The sequence below is a fragment of the Pseudorca crassidens genome, chromosome 5 (assembly GCF_039906515.1).
Source record: "Pseudorca crassidens isolate mPseCra1 chromosome 5, mPseCra1.hap1, whole genome shotgun sequence".
Taxonomy (NCBI): domain Eukaryota; kingdom Metazoa; phylum Chordata; class Mammalia; order Artiodactyla; family Delphinidae; genus Pseudorca; species Pseudorca crassidens.
In genome coordinates this window covers 58,556,186-58,578,428 of record NC_090300.1, presented here as the reverse complement: position 1 = coordinate 58,578,428, position 22,243 = coordinate 58,556,186, and the positions used below count along the sequence as shown (strand labels likewise).

Below are 22,243 nucleotides of genomic sequence, written 5' to 3'. Positions count from 1 at the left end.
TGGGAGTCCGCCTGCCGATGCAGGGGACGTGGGTTCGTGCCCCGGTCCGGGAAGATCCCACATGCCGCGGAGCGGCTGGGCCCGTGAGCCATGGCCGCTGAGCCTGCGCGTCCGGAGCCTGTGCTCCGCAACGGGAGAGGCCACGACAGTGAGAGCGGATAAAGCAATGAAAGTAAAAAAAAAAAAGCTAGAAACTGTTCCAGTTTGAAGGAAATTTGAGACTTGATAACTCGAAACACATGATCCTAGTTTAGATCTATTTGCTATTTAGGACATTATTGGGACAATTGGCAAAAGGTGAATGGGGGCTACTTAGTGCATGCTAGAAATGTATCCAAGTTTAATTCCTGTTTGTAACGGTCCTGCTGTTTGTGCAAGAGAATGTCACTGTTTGCGGGAGAATTCAGATGCAACTGTTTATCATGTCTGTAGCCTACACTTGGGTACCTGAGGAAGAAATTTCTTTGTGCTATTCTTGCAACTTTTCTGTAAGCTTGAATGTATTCCGAAATAATAAAAATACTTCTGAAATTAGAAAACCCTGGGGAACCTTTAGATGCAGTTTATTATTCGAAAAGTCGGTGCATGTGTATGTGTGTATATATTCTTACTTTAAGATAACATTTCCAGCTCACATTTACCAAATGTTTTCTGTCTTTCATGTTCCATAGTTGGATGGAAGCTTTAAATTTTATATGTGAAGTTCAAAAGATTTCAAGATGACAAAAATGTGTTCCACTCAGAGAACATTTGTATTCGAATAGGGTGAGGAGTGTCAGAGCTAAGAGACATAAAAGCAGCTGCCTCTCTCCAGTCCTTAATTTCATCATGTGCAGAAATTATGTTCCAGTGATAATTCTGTCTTGCATTTTTGTTGCTATCATGAAGGATCAACTGATTCTCAGTCATCTTCTTCCCCAGTAGCTAACAAAGCTTCATCTCCACCTGCACTGTAAGCTTACCCAGTATCTAGGAAAAATTCCAACCTTCTTTAGAGAGATTTGAGGACTAACAATTGCTGCTAATTCTTGAGTCCCAGCTGCAATAATTAAGTATTTGTTGCTTTCCTGACTTCAGAATAGAACTTCTAGGACTGGGACTCTGAATTATTTTTTCAATTTTATTGCACCCCAGGGACAGGAATCTGCTCTAGAATCACAGTTTTGATGACTGGCCTTTTGTAGTCTGCTCACATCTTTCCTAAATGCCAACTGCTTGCCTAAATATCTGAGTATAAAATTTCTGGATTATATATCGGCATAATTTTTATAGCTTTCTGGGTACTCCATTTTCCACATGGGATCTCCCTATTGCCAAAGGTGTTTCTGAACAAACACTGGTGACTGGACATCATATGTTCTAGACTAAGGGTCTTATTTTCTTATTTTAAATATTTAGCAATTGATACAGCATACACTAACCAATCAGAATGGATTGGCAGCAAATGACTAGAATGTCCACAGCAATGTATACAAACAGATATCAGACCTGCCCCAGACACCATGTTCTTCTTGCCATACTGAAATTTTCTCAGAAATTACATTTTACTATATCCTCCAGTGAATTTAACCTTATGCAAGGAGGTAATTCTCGTCTTAAGACCCAACTCTGTCCACTATGCCCCACTTCACCTGAATCAATGGGGCATGCCCTACCATGTCCTGGATACTGACAAAAACATCAGCTACAAGAAAATGTCCTTACAAAATTTTATCCTCTAATTACATAATGAGTTTTCTATTATAAACCTTAAGAATTAATTGCAAGTTTACAGGAAATACAAGGATTAGAAGAATTAGTTGAATAAAAATCACAAGAAGCATCCTACAAATCTAGACAATAAGACACATGCAGGACCACTGACTTGGTCCCACAGACAAGTGAGTGTCAAAAGAGGAAAAGAGGATCATACTGCATTAGAAGAAATACAATTTTTAGGCCTCAACTGGATATTGGTTTGGATAAACCCACTGTACAAGACTACAGTGATTACTAAAATTTAATACAGTCTGTGTATTAAAAATGATTAAGTTTACTATCATGAAACAGTGGCAATAATTAAACAATTTTCAAAATAATATGTATAGTATGATCTCATTTTGGCTATATATATACATTTATATCTAAATCTATAGGAATTTATATCAAGGTGTTCAAAGCAGTAATTACTGGGTGTAAAAAATGTGTTCTAGACTGAATTGTGTCCCTTAAAATTCATATGTTGAAGCCCTCAACTCCAGTCTGGCTCTATTTGAAGACAGGGCCTTTAAGAAGGTAACTAAAGTTAAAAGAGATCTTAAGAATGGTACTCTAATCTGATAGGACTGGTGGTCTTATAAAAAGAGGGACAGACAGAAGAGATCTGTTACTCTCTCTGTGTGTACATAGCGAAAAGGCCATGTGAGGACTTGGAGAGAAGGCAGTCGTCTGTAAGCCAGGAAGAGAGCTCTCACCAGAAGGCTAATTTTCTGGCACTTTGAGTCTCGCACTTCTCAGCTCCAGAATTGTGAGAAAATAAATGTCTGTTGTCTAATGCATCCAGTCTGTGGTAACTTACTATGGAAGCCTAAAATGACTAACACAGAATGTATTGATTTATTTTCATATTTTTGCTTATCTCTTTTCTAACTCAATGTGTAGTAAACATTTTTGTAATAACAAATTACATTTTAAAAAAGTAAAAATATGCATGCATATTCCCTAAATATGCTGTAGTACTGTAAAATTTTGGTTCTGAAAAAGTGAGACAAGCAAAGAGATTCTGAACAAAAACCATATGCTTGGTCAGTTTTACCACATACTTTCCGGCAATAGTAGCTAACCCCTCTTTAGTGAACACATATACACAGAAAAATACACGTGTGCATGTACTCTTGGGAGCTTGCATGTATTTGGAAAAAACATTTAAAATTTAACTAAATATTATTCTTTAAAACTAGTAAAATTATCTAAATAGGAAGATATTTTGAGGAGTGTGAACCTAAGAACAAAAATAGCTTTTACCTTCTTTGTATCCCTTATAAGAGTGTATCGACAGTAACACAATAATAGTGGGAGACTTTAATGCCTCACTTACACAAATGGACAGATCAACCAAACAGAAAATTAATAAGGAAATACAAGTTTTAAATGACAGAGTAGACCAGAGAGATTTAATTGATATTTATAGGACATTCCATCCAAAAACAGCAGATTACACTTTCTTCTCAAGTGCACATGGAACACTGTCCAGGATAGATCACATCTTGGGTCACAAAACAAGCCTCAGTAAATTTAAGAAAATTGAAATCATATCGAGCATCTTTTCTGACCACAATGCTATGACATTAGAAATCAATTACAGGGAAAAAACGTAAAAAACACAAACATATGGAGGCTAAACAATACATTACTAAATACCCAAGAGATAACTGAAGAAATCAAAGAGGAAAACAAAAAATACGTAGAGACAAATGACAATGAACAAATGATGATCCAAAACCTATGGGATGCAGCAAAAGTAGTTCTAAGAGGGAAGTTTATAGAAACACAATCTTACCTCAAGAAACAAGAAATATCTCAAATAATCTAACCTTATACCTAAAGGAACTAGAGAATGAAGAATGAACAAAACCCAAAGTTAGCAGAAGGAAAGAAATAATAAAGATCAGAGCAGAAATAAATGAAATACAAAGAAAGAAAACAAAAGCAAAGATCAATAAAACTAAAAGCTGGTTCTTTGAGAAGATAAACAAAATTGATAAACCATTAGCCAGACTCATCAAGAAGAAGAGGGAGAGGACTCAAATCAATAAAATTAGAAATGAAAAAGGAGAAGTTACAACAGACACCACAGAAATACAAACCATCCTAAGAGACTACTACAAGCAACTCTATGCCAATGAAATGGACAACCTGGAAGAAACGGACAAATTCTTAAAAAGGTATAACCTTCCAAGACTGAACCAGGAAGAAATAGAAAATATGAACAGACTAATCACAAGTAATGAAATTGAAACTGTGATGAAAAATCTTCCAACAAACAAAAGTTCAGGACCAGAAAGCTCCACAGGTGAATTCTATCAAACATTTAGAGAAGAGCTAACACCCATCCTTCTCAAAATCTTCCAAAAAACTGCAGAGGAAGGAACACTCCCAAACTCATTCAATGAGGCCACCATCACCCTGATACCAAAAAGAGACAAAGATACTACAAGAAAAGAAAATTACAGACCAATATCACTGATGCATATAGATGCAAAAATCCTCAACAAAATACTAGCAAACAGAATCCAACAACACATTAAAAGGATCATACACCATGATCAAGTGGGATTTATCCCAGGGATGCAAGGATTCTTCAATATATGCAAATCAAACAATGTGATATATCATATTAACATACTGAAGAATAAAAACCATATGATCATCTTAATAGATGCAGAAAAAGCTTTTGACAATATTCAACACCTATTTATGATAAAAACTCTCCAGAAAGTGGGCATAGAGGGAACCTACCTCAACATAATAAAGGCCATATATGACAAACCCACAGCAAACATCATTCTCAATGGTGAAAAACTGATAGCACTTCCTCCAAGATCAGGAACAAGACAAGGTTGCTCACTCTCACCACTCTTATTCAACATAGTTTTGGAAGTCCTAGCCACGGCAATCAGAGAAGAAAAAAAAAATAAAAGGAATACAAATTAGAAAAGAAGAAGTAAAACTGTAACTGTTTGCAGATGACATGATACTATACATAGAGAATCCTAAAGATACCACCAGGAAACTACTAGAGCTAATCAATGAATTTGGTAAAGTTGCAGGACACAAAATTAATGCACAGAAATCTTTTGCATTCCTATGCACTAATGATGAAAATCAGAAAGAGAAATTAAGGATACACTCCCATTTACCATTGTAACAAAAAGAAGAAAATACCTAGCAATAAACCTACCTAGGGAGACAAAAGAACTGTATGCAGAAAACTATAAAACACTGATGAAAGAAATTAAAGATGATACCAACGGTTGGAGAGATATACCATGTTCTTGGATTGGAAGAAACAACATTGTGAAAAGCAATCTACAGATTCAGCGCAATCCCTATCAAATTACTAATGGCATTTCTTACAGAACTAGAACAAAAAATCTTAAAATTTGTATGGACACACAAAAGATCCTGAATAGCCAAAGCAGTCTTGAGGGAAAAGAACAGAACTGGAGGAATCAGACTTCCTGACTTCAGACTATACTACAAAGCTACAGTAATCAAGACAATATGGTACTGCCACAAAAACAGAAATATAGATCAATGGAACAGGATAGAAAGCCCAGAGATAAACCCACACACCTATGGTCACCTAATCTATGACAAAGGAGACAAGGATATACAATGGAGAAAAGACAGCCTCTTCAATAAGTGGTGCTGGTAAAACTTGACAGGTATGTGTAAAAGAATGAAATTAGAACACTCCCTAGCACAAGACACAAAAAAAAACTCAAAATGGATTAGAGACCTAAATATAAGACCAGACACTATAAAACTCTTAGAGGAAAACATAGGCAGAACATTCTTTGAGATAAATCACAGCAAGATTTTTTTGATCCACCTCCTAGAGTAATGGAAATAAAAACAAAAATATACAAATGGGACCTAATGAAACTTAAAAGGTTTTGCATAGCAAAGGAAACCATAAACAAGACAAAAAGACAACCCTCAGAATGGGAGAAAATATTTGCAAACGAATCAACGGACAAAGGATTAATCTCTAAAATATATAAACAGCTCATGCAGCTCAATATTAAAAAAACAAACAACCCAATCCAAAAATGGGCAGAAGCCCTAAATAGACATTTCTCCAAAGAAGACATACAGATGGCCGAGAAGCAAATGAAAAGCTGCTCAACATCATTAATGATTAGAGAAATGCAAATCAAAACTACAATGAGGTATCACCTCACACCAGTTAGAATGGGCATCATCAGAAAATCTACAAACAACAAATGCTGGAGAGGGTGTGGAGAAAAGGGAACCCTCTTGCACTGTTGGTGGGAATGGAAATTGATACAGCAACTATGGAGGACAGTATGGAGGTTCCTTAAGAAACTAAAAATAGAATTACCACATGACCCAGTGATCCCACTACTGGGCATATACCTAGAGAAAACCATAATTCAAAAAGACACATGCACCCGAGTGTTCATTGCAGCACTATTTACAATAGCCAGGTCATGGAAGCAACCTAAATGCCCATTGACAGATGAATGGATAAAGAAGAGGTGGTACATATATACAATGGAATATTACTCAGCCATAAAAAGGAATGAAATTGGGTCATTTGTTGAGACGTGGATGGATCTAGAGACTGTCATACACAGTGAAGTAAGTCAGAAAGAGAAAAACAAATATTAACGCATATATGTGGAACCTAGAAAAATGGTATAGATGAACTGGTTTGCAGGGCAGAAATTGAGATTCAGATGTGGAGTACAAACGTATGGACACCAAAGGGGGAAGCGGTGGGGGGTGGGGGTGGTGGTGTGATGAATTAGGAGATTGGGATTGATATGTATACACTAATATGTTTAAAATGGATAACTAATAAAAACCTGCTGTATAAAAAAAAAAGAAAAAAAGAGTGAAAATTAACACATTTTTATACATCTTTCTACCCAGTCTACATATCACAAATCATCCAATTAGTCAGCAGACTAACCATCTGTAACACTATCTGTGCTGCATATTTTCCATTTGTCCATCCAGATCTATCTTCACCCTTTACCCAGCTCTCTGCCCCAGGAGTCTCACCTCTGTGGCATACATATACCTGGCTCCTTTACACTTGGCTTCAAGTTGATTTTAGCAAATGGAAGGCATCAACAAGTGATCAGCAAATTGGATAAGAGAAAGATTTTTAATTTTCCATCACCCTTTCTGTCTGGTCACTTGCAAAACATACAAGCATAAATACATTAGTAATCACATTAAATGGATTAGATGCTCCAATTAAAAGATGATCAGATTGTAGGTAAAATGAAAATTATTTGTTATCAAGAGGACATGTTAAAATATAAAGATACAGAAAGGTTGAAAGTAAAAAAAAAGATATAGCATAAAGACACTAACCAAAAAAAGAAAAAGAAAAAGCTAATGTAGTTAAATTAGAATCAGGTGAAATCAAATTTAAGACATGCATTATAAAGATCACTTCATCTGATAAGTGTTTCAACTAACCAGGAAGATTTGATATATTTGAATTTATAAACATCTAAGAAATGATCTCAAAATATATAAATCAAAAACTGATAGAACTACAAGATAAAATAAACAAATAGATACTTATAGTAGGAGATTTTAGCAGTAAAAATAAGATACAGAATATTTGAATGACCTGACTAAGGTACTTGGTCTAAATGGATACATATAAAACTCTATACCTGCAACTACACAGTACACATTCTTTTCAAATTCTCATGGGACACTAATCAAATCCTGGGCTATAAAGAAAACCTGAAAGAATTGAAATCATACAGAAATAAAGCGGAAACAATACATTCTAATGAAAATCCAAGTTGTTTATCTCTTCCTCAGAAGAGTATGATATCCCGATACCAAATAGCATATAACTTCCAAAAGCATAGCAGAGAGTCAGGGTAATTCCAACTGGAGTAGAACTCCAAAGGGCTCTTTATGGAGGAGATGGCACTTGCACAGAGCTTTAGAGTATACTGGGGTTTTACAACTTGCAAGACATATTTGGATAATACTAAATAGAATAATAGGAAGAAATTGTGGCTACATGAAGGGAATAGCAAGATATAGAACCAGAAAGGCATTCAGGAATCTCTGGCAGTTTCTAGGATAGTAAATGACAATGGTCACCCATTATGAAAAAATGATCCTCAAAATATAAAGATAAGGTATTGCTCTGATAGATTTATACATAAACTACGAAATTTAGTTGGAGCTTCTATAATTTGGAAAGAGTACAGATACTTAAGAAACGATGTGATAAGAATGTAAGAAACTGTAAAAAATTGCTGGGAAACATTAAAAATTGGAAAATACTTGTTAAAGTAATTTTGCTTCAGAGTGTGTATTTCAGATTGTCTCTAGGTCTTCCAGCAAACAAACAAACAAAACTCTAGACTGGATCTAAGCTGAATCATTTCCTAAAATCAAAACCGTCAAGACAGAAAACTGGAAACCTGAGAAGTTCTGGTGAATGACATCTGTGTCACCCTCCGTAAATCCAACCTGTACTCCCCGGGAAACAGAGAATTGACTGTACTTTCTGTGGACTTTGGATAATAGGTTTCCCACCTGTGTTCACTCTGTTTAAGACCCTTGATGAACAGACCTTCAAAGTGATTTCTAAAGCTTTTTTTCCCTTTTGTCTGAGGACTGCAGACTGGCAGCTCATGAAGGCTGATCTCTACTTCTACAGAGTACTCTGTTATCGGCTTCCTGCTCAGACTCCTAGGTTCACTGTGCAACTGGCTGCTTGAAGAGCCATAAAATTGGGGTGTCATCAGTGCCATTTAGTGATTCCTAACAACTAGCTTGCATCTGTCACAAGACCTATCAGTCTTTCCTACAGCAGTCTAGCTCACTGATTTTTTTTTTTTTTAAAGAGTGGCCATCATATCTACATGAATGCTATATAGAAGTTATCTGAGTACATTACATTTTTCCTTGTGTTCTTCTGGATATTTCCCTCCATGTTGATGGCTAGAAGTTATTAAAGCTCACCCTACGCTAAAACAAGTCTTCAATTCTCTGACTTTTTAAGAAATCTACTGGGGAATTCTCTTTTACAAAGCCTCTAAAAGCCAAGCCACAGCATATCACATCCATACCACTCCATTATCTACTTAAGACACACACACACACACACACACACACACGTATATCTCAAGACATTCTTTTAACAGAATAGCACAATGTACTCTTGGATCTTTTCACATACAGCAACACTGAGTCTACTCTGAACAGGATGGTTAGTCTCATATGTAACAAAAAGCAATGCTGGACTTAACCTGTACTAACATTTCTTGTTAGTGGATATTTCCTTAAAAGCTAGTATGTATTATTTGCCAAAAAAATTTTTAGAATAACCACACTTTGTAGATAATATGTTCAATACTTCTTTATACATTTCTGTTCAAAAAATGAAAATAATGCATACTTTCAAGTGGCTGTTAACAAATTAGAAATATAGATCTTCAAAATTCATTTGAAATATGTGAAAATTATAAAAATTATCAGAGAACATTATATTACTCTGATGAAAATAATTTTGAACAAAGAACATATATAATTATGAATAGGGAAATAGTAGTGTTATATAGCTACATATATATATAACCATTTGAAGATATACGATCCAAATTTACTTATGTGAAAACTTATCACTAATGACACTAAATTTTATGCATCATAGTAAGTCACTTTTTTCTATTTATCAAAAGCAATTCAAGCATATTAAAATATTTCTTTAAGCACAATTCATTAATATTTTTCACCCTAAATTACATTAACAGGTTTTATACTTTCTCATCTCATTTTTTTCACTATAGTCATGGTTTTTAACAACAAGCTCAGATTGATATCTGAAAATTCACATTTCCATGTATTCATTGACTCTCAAGGACAAAGATTGACAATATATAATCAATGGGTAAGATCTACAAAAGTCATGGAAAATTAAATGGCGTCAATATCCAATTATCTAATCAATGCAACAAATCTCTATATATTGGGGCAAGAAACTTTTCTCCTGCTTCCTTTTCTATTCCTCATACAATTTTCTTAGTTCTTCCAGGACTTGCCCTACAAATACCATCCTCTTCACTTCACTTAGCTGAGTCTATTTCATGCATACAGATATTTACTTATTTTGTTTAGTGTGGTTTTACAGTATCAATTTTGTAGCTTTTGTTTGCAAGCAACTGAAAATCGAACATAAGTTGACAAGAAAAAGAAAGGAAATGTACTGCCTCACATATATGGCTAATTCAGTAGATTTGGCTTTTAGACAAGGCTTTATTTAGGCATCAAATGATGTGGACAAGAGTCAGTCTCTCTCTCACACTCTCTCTCTCCACATTATTCACCTACCCCTTCCTTGTGTTGGTTCCATTTTCAGGTATTATACTCTCAAGGTCCCAGAAAGGCTATTGAAAGATCCCAGGGCTATATGCTTTCTTGTTCAGCTCTACTGTTAAAGTTAGCCATTATTCAAAGTCCAGAAGTTGAGTCATGTCTCTGTTTGGCCAAACTTACATCATCCTTGAACCAACCATCATCCCACCGTTGATGTGATATGCTGATAGACTCAAGCCAATCAGGATCTACTTCTACAACTTAAGATATGGTCAAATCTACTCATACTATATTGCTAGGAAATGTTGGCAACAGTTCAAAAAGGGGAAGGGGCAAATGGATGCTGAAAAAGAAAGCATGGCAGGCAAACTCTACCACATTGCTGTCTGGACTCTAGAGAATTCTGTTTAAGTGTATATAAAGGGTTAAATGAGCAAGATAAATAATTAGTTGATTTGCACACGTATTTTTAATGCACTCCTGTCCAAACTTTTGAGTGAAGATTTTCCTACATTAAAACTCAAGACTATACTTATAAAATTCAAGTCAGATGTAATTATAATAAGCTTTACATTACTTTTTTAAATCCGTAAACTATAAGTGTTGCTCTTATTGCTCAAAAATCATAGCACATCATTCTGTATCCTTTTCATGTCCCACCCCGATGCAGATCATAGAGAGGAACTAACGTATTTATGTGTTTCTCAGAAAACTTAAAAGTTAATTATCTTGGATGTATCATGAGTACTGTTGTCTAAAACATTGGGGTTAAGGGTCATTCATCCTACATTTAATATCAGTTTAAATGTAATAACTCACTGAGACTGCTCAGTAGGTATTTGGGATATCAAAAGGTAATATTCCATAGTAAAAAAATGATGAAAGAAGGATCCATTACAATGTGAAATATCTTGATTGAAATATATCTCTGTCTGAAAATTTCTAAAACCAATAATAATCACCACACCCATGAGGAAAACTTGATATGGCATAACTGCTTAGAAAGCAGGCCTAGGTTGTTCCTTCTTTAACAATGGAGTTACAAACAGGTTTCAGAGTATATCTCAATTTTTCCTCTAAACTTCATACATGTTGCTAACTTAGCGCAGAGAGAGATATAGCTGGAGAATGCCATTTTGCTTCGTTGTGCTCTTATTATGCAGACATTTAACATATTTGGGGGAAATTCATCTAGTTATTTGATAAGGAAGATACTTGCTAACATAACATTTTACAGTATAGAAAAGTACTCACTTAAACATCCTAATTTGATTCTCAGAACAATGTAAGATACTAGAAGGTGAGATATCCTTCCGTAGACACAGACACAGAAAGCTTCCCGCAGGGAGGTGACATATGAGCAGTCATGGAGCTGACATGGACTGTCAGCTCACTGAGGGCAGGAAAGTGGCTGAACATATTAGGGGCTGTAAATGTTTATTGAATAAATCAATCAGTTAATTAAATCTGGACTTAAATCTGGTCTTTTCAATGTTCAGTGCTTTTCTTACAAGTAAACTATTATTATAGTGTTATTTATATATTTTAACAAATAGAGCTCATTATAAAATTGTGGGGCTCAGGAATAGAAGACAGAAAAAACTAAGCAAAACAAAAATCTCCTGAAGAGCTTCTTCTTTCCTGCTTTGAGGACATAGGCTTAACCCTGTTTTCTATAGTTCCCACTATGTTCAATCAACAATCAGTTGAGGCTCTCAAGATACAGAACTTTGAAAAGCCTATGTCTCTAACAAAGGGCAATTCTGAATGTACTCAGGTTTTTTTTTTTTTTTTTTTTTAGGCTTTTTCAAAACATATTTTTTATGCTTTTGTTGTCAGGAGAAAACAGATGAGATAAAACATGGTAGTTGAGCCTTTGGGTCTGGACACAAAAACAGAGCCCTCAAGTTGACTTTCACAGCGACTTGATACAAATTTAACAATATGTAAAGAGGGTCTCTTCTTTAGAGGTCTAATGCTGAGGCTGGAGATAGAAATAAGACACAGCCCCTGATTTTCACCCTACCACAGTAGCTGAATGAGTTGAGTTTTATCCTATGTGGTCCAACAAGGCCTGACAAACTGCACTGCAGTACAAGAAGCATCTCTCGGGCAATGATGCGTAAAGACAGAGGGATTTTTTAGTCAACAGCAGGAATTAGGCTTTAATGCTTTCAACTAAAAGACTTCATACGCCAGATAGCTGACTGCTATCCACTGAATCTTGGCAGGCAACAAGACTGCTGAAGCTTAAACTGAGAAGCTGTGTTAAGCAGATTTTCATGAATGTACAAAATGCTTTATTTGTAAAGCTGCTTTTCTTTGTTACAGTTCAAAATGCTTTTCTTCTTTTTTTAATCTCTCAGCTTGGTCAACTCTCAGTCTTTATCAAAATTACTTTCAAAAATGTCCTTTTAAGAGCCAGAGAAGAGAAATAAATGCTCACATCAACAAAAATATACATTTGTTTTTTTTTTAAAAAAAGAATAATCCAAAAAATGTCAATCAAAAGAGATTAATAATGATCATGGGCGTTATAAAAACTAGAAGACACACAGAAAGACATTAAGTACTTTACCATTATTTGGAAGTTCTAGAGGGCTACAGGCACTGTGTGTGATTCTATCTTTCGGTGAAGAGATGAGTTTTGCAACGAGAGATGCTGAGATGGGCTGCACTAGTAGAGAGGTGAGGTTTGATCGGTTTTGTCTAAAGCTTCCATCTGTATTCAAAAGAGAAAGAAAGAGAATCCTTAGTAAACAGAAGTTAAAAACACTTGAAGAGCAGGTTTTTCTGTAATACATCTTTAAATGATGAGTGGTAAGTTTATTTCAGCTTGTTTGTTTATTCCTTGGTTATACTCTGTCTACTTATTAAAAATGATTTGACATACTTCATAATAAAAATTCAGTCCAAATACTATTAAGTATCCTAGTCAATTATGGCAGATCGTACACAGGCATTTACTTCCATTCTCCACTGAAATGACAACAAAGAGATAAAAAGCATCAACCCACAGGGGCCAAGAGAATAGGAGACACACTAGCAATAAGATTCTATCGATAGAAGCATGAAAGCAGATGAATAAGTGTCAACTGATATGACAGACCAAGGAGACCAAAACCTAAGCCAGCAGAGGGAGGAAGCTGAAAAGCAATGCAGTCTGTACCACAGAACCCAGAAACTCTTGAGAACTGATAACACCAGCTACCTATTAAAATAGGGGTAATGGAGGGGCTGGAAACAGGAGAGTTTGAAGAAATTTGGATTGTGAGGGGGGTCTCTCCTCCCGAACCCCTCACTCACCCAGTCAACATGAACAGTGCCCGGTCCTCCCTCCCTCCAGCAGAGACTGAAAGTGGGACACTGAACAGGGAGACACCAGACACAGGGAAGGGTGACTCATACTTTAAATGGGACGGTATTATGATTGCTGAGACCCTTCAGATGCCTTACTCTTGTGGTGCCCAGAATCCTTCCTTCCAGGTTGGGCACTAGATAATTCACTTGTGGTAAACAGGACCAGGGCAATGGAGAATATAGAAAAATACTGAAAATCTGGAAGTCTACCAATAAAATAACTCCCTCAGGACATCCTACATTGACACTTAGCAGTCAATACATCTCACCACATACAGAACTTCAAATGAACTTATGCTGCCATTCTTAAGTCAGAGCTCTCAGCTAAGGCCAAACCTAGAAAGGCACAAGAGCAGCAGACCTAGTGAGGATAAGAAGAGGACGTCAGGAAGGGGGTCCCCAGGAAAACAAAAATCATGGGAATCCCAGATGCGTCTTAATGTTCTGAGAACATATTCACAGTAAGATCAGAGAATTAGCATTTGAAGAGGTTCGAGATATACAGAAGAATGAGAAATCTATAAAATGAGACAACTATTAGTTTCAAAGGGAGCAAAAATTTTCTCGAGAAAAATGCAATCATCGTACATTGTGAAAAATATTCACACAGAGTAATATAAATAATGACTTTTTAATACAAAAATGGATATAATTCTTTAGGAAAAAAGAGAAAAGGGCAAATGTCAGGGATGAAGGTACATGGAAACTTATGAAGGAAAATTAAATCTTTATCTTTCATAGTGGTAAGTCAATATAATAAATACAACTGAAAAATGTATTCAGCTCTTAAACATGCTATTGGGAGGCACAGACGTAAATATGAAAAGTAGGTAACAACTAAAAATGTTGAAAGCAATTAAGTACTTGCCTTTGGGACAGACAAAGGGGAGAGAAACACAGGGAAGGATGGGAGAGAAAAGGTGACACATTTTTATAAATGAAGCTTTATAGAAATATCTATTTATATTCATCTATAACTTTGAAAAAATAAAAATTAAATGAAAATAAAGAGAGAAACAACTATGGTAACACAAGAGAAAAATTACACAAGTACTCTGAGTAAAGAGATTGGAGAGAATAAATTCTGCATAAGGAAAGAACTAAAAAATATATGCTTATTCGGTATATATATTTATACTGACTCAGAAAAAGAAATACACAGTGGAATGACTATCAAGCAGCCAATAATGCTTGAGAATACAGAGCTATATTTTTCAGACCTTTATTAGGGAAAATAATTGCCACAGGTTTTCTCAGAATTTAATTTGGTAGAACTGCGTGGGGGTGCAGACCTCTACAATACTGGTATACAGGCTCCAGGAGAAAGATTATAAATGAGAAGATATGTTACAGAAGCATTTCCTTAATTTATCATCAGGAAAACCACAAGGCTAAAATGTGGTATTTAGCTTGGGCCTATGGCAGTCACAGAAGTCATGGCTTTGAAGAAAAAGTAATGAGATTTAAGCTTAGGATCGTTTTTGTCGTATAAACACAGAGCTGGTCTCATAATTTAGTAGCCCTTTTTATATGGATATACAACTGTGCATTTTGACCATAGCATAGTTCATTTGACCCTAGTGTAGTTCATAACCATTTTCGTGTCATAGTACTGAGACTGGCTATATAATTTGCAAGACCCAGAGCAAAATGACAATGTGGGGCCTCTTGTTCAAACAGTGGGAAGGATTTCAATACGGCAATAGCAGGGAAATGAATCAGGTGTGGGCGCTTTTGAGAGCAGATTGCACACCCGTGAATCGGGCCCTGCATGGTTCACACAGAAGATGCTAGCAGCCGTGCAGCCAGCTGAGGTCAACTGAAAGGGACTTTCAGACCACAAGGAAGCTGCTGTCCTGAGTTGCTGTTTCTCCAGGATGCACCTGGGGCCATGGTGATTAATATCTCAAGGCACAGACATTATACCTCACTCAGCGTGCCAGCTGGGAGGTCCTGATATAGCCATCTCACTATGGTTCTCCCAGCATGTATTTTCTCCCTCAGTCATTACCTTTGAAATTTATAGTGTACACAGGACAATGAGATAGTATTTATGAGAAATGTACAGTCTGTTATTTTGCAGTTTTCATGGATGTTAGGTGCTAACATGCTGCCAACACAAAATGAAACGTCTTAAATGCTGCATGATTTCACCACTCTTCAGTTCAGATACTGAACTTGCCATTCAAGGCCCTTCACCATCTCAGACCTTATATTTCCAACATTATTTCCTACTATTCCTCTCCATATATCTTATGCTAAAACTTAAGCTATCCCCCTACATATTCTGTGATTTAAACCTCCATGTTTTTACGTAACCCATTCCTTCCACTTTACTTGCTCTTCTCATGTATCTCACGTCTGAACTATACATTTCCTTTAAAGCCCAACTCATTTTCCACAAGAAACTTTCGCTGACACCTTCAGCTCTATGTGATATATCTGCACCTTTTTTTTTTCAGTGCTTGCCGTTACTAATTAACATTATCGCTATGTAAAAACATTTTGGTTCCCCCTCTAAACTCCTTAAAGAAAAGGACCAAGTCTTCTACATCACTGCATGATACACAATGCTCAGCACGTTGCCAGGATCATAACAGGAGCTCCATAATTAATGGGAGGAAGGAAGGAAGGAAGGAAGGAAGGAAGGAAGGAAAAGAAAAAGAAAACAAAGAAAGAAAGAAAAGAAAGAAAGAAAGAAAGGAAAGAAAAGAAAAGAGAGGAAAGGGAGAGAGGGAGGGAGGGAAGATGGATGAACAGTTTCTTAAAAAATAGTTTAACGTCTCTGTCTTACCAGTTTTCTGAATGCCTAGAAAATGGAGCAGGGGTACAACTGAAAAAAAATTAGAATTCTATTAATTCTATGCTTGCTAAACATTAGTGCTTTCTCCCCAGCTAACTACTCTCAAAACCTTCAAAACCCATTCATCCCGGGCTTCCCTGGTGGCGCAGTGGTTGAGAGTCCGCCTGCCGATGCAGGGGACACGGGTTCGTGCCCCGGTCTGGGAAGATCCCACATGCCGCGGAGCGGCTGGGCCCGTAAGCCATGGCCGCTGAGCCTGCGCGTCCGGAGCCCGTGCTCTGCAACGGGAGAGGCCACAGCAGAGGCCACGGAAGAGGCCCGTGTACCGCAAAAAAAAAAAAAAAATTCATCCCAATCAACTCACTAATTAACTTTGCTCTAAAATTACCTTTGTCTGGGTAAAAAAAGGTATATAAATAAAATTATCTTTGAGATATATTTAAAGTTAATAAAAAAATCAATAACTTTATTCTTTTTTTTTCCTCCACAATGCCCTATTAAGCATCTGAAACAATGCATTTAAAAGTTAAATGTGAGTGAACCCTAAACAGTAATTGAACATACCAAAATCTTTGATTTTTTGTACTGCGTGACTAGTAGACTTGCATTCATTTTGAAATATCTGAAGTAAGTGGTTCATTAATTTTTCACCTTCAGCTTAATGGAAATTTGACAAACAGTTCACTTCTAAGAGCAGATATTAAAAGCAGGACTTTACAGGACGCAAACACTAAGTTATAGACAAAAGTTATTTTTAAAAAATTCATTTATTGAAGAATTGATAGAATTTCATTTTCTTACATGATTAAGAGACTTTGAATAAAACCAAATACATGTACCATTTTTATGCAGTTATATTTTAAAGCATTTATAAACTATAAGAACCCATTAGATATGAGCTGAAAATCAGGTGGATTATGTACCTTGAGGCAAACGGTACCGTCCAGAAAATATTTGACATTATATTCTAGCATTTTAACTTTTAGATTATAGCATTTATATCATAGCTTATACACTGTGTAGGCTCTATAAAGACTGACAATAAGTTTTATTTTAATAGATAGCTAGTTCTCTCTTCACTTTATGAACTCTTTGTAATCTAGATAAGGATCCAAATCGATTCATCCCATTCAATAATCCAATCCTCACTACAATGCCACATGCATACAGTAGAAAGAGCAAACTGGATATATATACAGAGTCCCAAAATTGACTCACTGTTTGAAAAGTAACTTATAAATAATTTCACTATGAGAAGACTGTCATCCCATCTACTATACCTGAACAACCAAGGTAACACTGAAGGGTCTTCATTATGCGATTGACTGAAATAAAAATAATACATTAGCTCAGAGGCCTAGACCCTGAACCACAGTGGCTGAAATTGAGAAGAAATGAGATTAAAAATAAGTAAAATGGTTTCTTATTGTACATATGTAATAGGATTTCATTATGCTTTTTCAAATCATTGATGCCCACTTCAAGCCCATCTGCATATAAAGAAAATATGTTAGCTGCCAGCATTTTTTGTGTGGCGAGATGGAATTCTTTTAAAATCAACTGAAATGTTAGTGTATAAAGTAATGCCAATTACCCAAAGAGTATCAGGAAAGATAAACCTTCAGAGACCAGAAATCTTAGACACTGGGATCCTCAGAATTAAGGCACTGAGAGGAGGGATAAGGTAAAGAATGTGCTGGTAAATAAAACAATAAGGGCCTTGTATGGCTCAGTGATGAGAATGTGCCGCCTTTGGGGAGGACAGCACGATTTCCAAATTGAGGTGTGTAACTCAGCCCTTGGCACCTGACTGTGTGTGTGTGTGTGTGTGTGTCTGTGAACATAAGATCAGTGCTACATGATGTAACCATGGACCCTACAGATCCTTCCTATTCAGTGTGTAGTTCTTGGACAAGCAGCAGGGGCAGGACTTATTAGAAATGCAGAATCTCAGGCCCCATCCCAGCCCTTCTGAATCAGAATCTGTAGCCTAACAAGATCCCCAGGTGACTCATGTGCACATTAGATGAGCAATGGTCTAAATCACTATATATTTTTCTGTAGCATAATTGATATAATTTTCATAGCAAAGAAGATATAAAAAGTGCAATGAAGAGGATGAAGAATAATAGACTATGTTTGCTCACCTTACCCCAAATTAAAGATGACAGAGCCTTTGACTATATTAATAAACTCCAAATCAGCAGTTTTTTCAGAGGGTTTCCTTCAAAATGGGTAACAGGTCTGTGCATATGCTGTCACTAAATAGCAAGTTTAAATTGGACTGAGAACATTTCTTTTTGGTTCTGCTCTTTTCTCAAAGATAAATTTGTTGATTTAAAGATCAAAATTACATTTACAACACTTTATTTCAGTCATGAATAAATATTACAGTCTCTAACTGATTTGAATTTCTCTTCTACATTTTCAGCTATTCTAATTCATTATAGTAAGAGACTGACAAACCTAAAGTGTAAATACTTCCCATTTGCCAGAGAACCAAGCAATCAAAGAACTTAAAAAGTAGAGATTTTAAGAATACATTTTGTGCTGCACTTTTATGAAAAAGACTCAAATATCAAATGAACAAGCTGATATCAGCAATGTTATCCCAGAATATTTGATCTGACTTTCTCCAGAGGACTGCCACTTTGACAGAAATCAGACCATTAAATATTCGGCGTGGATGTTTTTTCACTTTTATCTTAGCTCACTAAATTTAGTTATTTCCCTGAAATGACCAGCACACTAAATTGGCTAGTCATTTTGTTATCCTTGTAAATACAGCTGATCCTTTATTATTTCAGTGTCTCATAACCTGCTGGTTATATCACCATCTTCCTTCAAACTAGTCAAGTTCAGCACTGTGTTGTTCCGATTTTTATTAAAAATGAAATACATACATTTAAATATGCTTTGTGCTACGCAGTCTTCTGAGAGCTTGTCCAGGCTTTCTATGTGTATACATATATACATACATACACAAACATACATGTATACACATACACACATGTATAATTATTTTTAAGGATACAGGATTTTTATTACTGACAGCTATTCTCATAATTAAAATGAAAATTACTATTTCATGAGTTTACATCATATTTCTTGCCTTCTCTCAAACTAACACAAATTGTAGGTCTAAAAGCTGGCTAATGCCAGTTTACCCAACTCTTAGATGTCGCTTACTCTAGGAAGCTTGGTCCTCATATGTGTCCCCACGTAAGTCCTTGCTTATACACTTAGTAAACTGGCTCTGCTCTAATTTCCTTTTCACTTTCTGCTCACTGGCCAGAGTAGAGTATAGATATCTTGAGGGCTCATTCACTGGTCTATTGCCACGGTTTAGTACACTTCATAGTAAAAGGGAGGGCACAGTGAATATTTTTTGAATGAATGATCACATCAGTATTCAAGTGAGTAACTCAGTTTCGTCTAATCATAAGCCTAAAACTCATGACTTATAACACAATCACAAAATGCTAAACATGAAGACAGATGGTATCGTCGCCTCACTTCCTTGGTCCTCTCTCAAGCTAAAGCGCCCTACCACGTTCCCTAGTAAATATCATAATATTTAAATATTTAATTACCTTTTAATAAAAATAATTTAATTAGCTTCAGCTGATGAATTATAAAAAGTCATATTTAGTTTTACATTAAAGAGAATAGAAAGTAACATACTCATTTATAAAGCAGTATCTGTATATTCTGACTTTAAAAGAGCATACAAATTATGTAGAGTCAACTGTATTTTTGAAAAGTAGTATATAAAAAAAGTCTTTGGTAATAATAATTGATTTATATTAATAACTGTTCATTTAATTTGAGCTCTACCTTTCCAATTAGTTTATTCAAAGGTACTGATCACAGATATGACACAGGCTCAGAAAAAGCTAGAAAAGCTTTCCCATCACTAAAAATATTTTTCCTTTAGGTTTAGACATATAAACTCAAGATTTATATCAGTAAAGTGAAATTATTTGGGCCACAGGAAACTAAAATTAATTTAAATTACCATCATTCTCTCCCCTGAAACAAATACACTTTGTCATTTGTATATCTGTGGTTATGCAGCCTTGGAATTTGTTCTAAGCTTGGCAAACATTTAATTAAAGAAGAGTTTGTATTATATTAAAAAGTTTTGATTAATGTGCAGTTAAGCAAGGTGCTAGGCTTCTTTTGTTCATTATACAGGACATAAGCATAGTATTTAATTATAGTGTTAGCTGAAATCTGGCATGTCCTATAATTGAATTATTATTTACAGAATTATGAAAATATATTTTTATAAATAATTTTTTAATAGCTTTAAAACACATTGATATAATTACTTCAAAGTCCATTGCTATGTTTCAGGTAGATGGTGGTCATCATTAACAACATGTTTTCTAAAGATATTTTTGTAGTATGATCCTTTCTACTCAAAAAATAGGACTTCCTTTGGCATAGGGTTTTACATCACTGAATTTATATTTATAAATTTGTCATTTTAAGTAAAAATGTAGATGTACAATGGCAGTAGTAATATTCAGATACTGACAAATGTTTTCTTAATTTTATTTCAGAAGAATAAGTGGTTACATGAGAACTGATTCCCTATTCCACATAACTCTAAATATTTCTATTCTTTTGTATTCATCATTTGTCTACTCCAAGACTACTTCATTCCCTAAAGCATTCTAAGAACATGAACATTTGGAAATAAACTATAAACTGTATCATAAGAAAAACAAACTAACAGACAGACAAAATATTTAGTCTGTTCTTTACTTCGAGGAGAGTAGTCTAGATTCATAACTGGAATAATTGGCCATCTGCACATTACATGTAATATAAGCAAAGCAATCCTCTTCAGAGGCATTCCCCCGAGAAATTTCCCATTTCAGACTTGAAGGGTGTGAACATTGGAATGATTTGCAAAGTTTCTTATTTTAGAAAAAGTACAGTTTGCAAAGATAGAAGATAAACTATGTACATGTGTTTTGTCTGTTTTTTGGTTGCTGTGAAAGTATGAAGCCATTAATTTACAATAAAATTCTTCTTACCAGATTGTAATGAGAACACATTATTTTATGAGACTGATTAGATGAACAGGCAGAAAACCAGTGCATTACTTCTGGATTAACTTAGTTTTTTGATGTTTTCTGATAGTAAAAATGGAAAAAAAATAGTAACCCTTGTTCTTCTGATATAGATGTTAGATTAAACGAGCTATCTATATGAAGAGCTTCCCAGCTTTTCCTGGCTTCCTGTGTATTTTCTGTTGTTGAAGTGCAAATACTGACACAACAAAGGGACAATGGTCTGGATTCCAGAGACCAAAACCTGCTCCTTACTCTGCCTCTAATTGGGAAGTGACTCGGAGAAATTTTTCACCTCATTTACAGCCTTAAACTCATCCTATATATAATGTCTAAGGATTACCATTTCTAAGATTTTGATTCTAAACTTGTTCATGAGCGATTGTTTAAATAAGCTAATAGTTTCCTCTCCAAACTGTGTTTCAGAATAACATATGGAATTTTATAATCCTGATATGAATTTAATAAAAATCTTTCTCATCTTTATATTGAAAGAACTTCTTTGTATTTACATGGTTACATCTAAATTTTAGGTAAGATTCCACTGTAATTACAGAAAAGTTCCTCATATTTGGAATGGGTAATATGAAAGATTTCAATCAATTCTCTTCCTGACATTATTTTTCTTAAAAAAATTATTTAAATTATTTTTACTATTAATCACACAAAGAATTATGACTTGAAAAATTTCCCTCTATTATCTTGCTGTAGTGGTAGTGTGTCTTCAGAGAAGATACACCTGGAAGAATAAGATGGAGATTTTTAAACATGTGCCATGGAAAAAATTCCATCAGCTAATAAGCCACAGATTGATCATCAAGAATTGTGTGTACATGGAACTCAAGTCAGAAATATTCTATTATTAATTCTTCCTCTGAATTTATGTACATGAGAATTTTCTTACAGA

The 22,243-nt window shown here is 35.3% G+C and overlaps 1 protein-coding gene across 1 annotated transcript in view; it reads right to left on the bottom strand.

Annotated features, from left to right (window-relative positions):
• The window catches only part of NAALADL2 (N-acetylated alpha-linked acidic dipeptidase like 2), a 913,415-nt gene that overhangs the window by 410,090 nt on the left and 481,082 nt on the right, over nt 1-22,243 (bottom strand). The window contains exon 6 of the mRNA XM_067738075.1: nt 12,668-12,811. Within this exon, the coding sequence (XP_067594176.1) occupies nt 12,668-12,811 (144 nt within the window). The remainder of the gene's footprint in view (nt 1-12,667; nt 12,812-22,243) is intronic.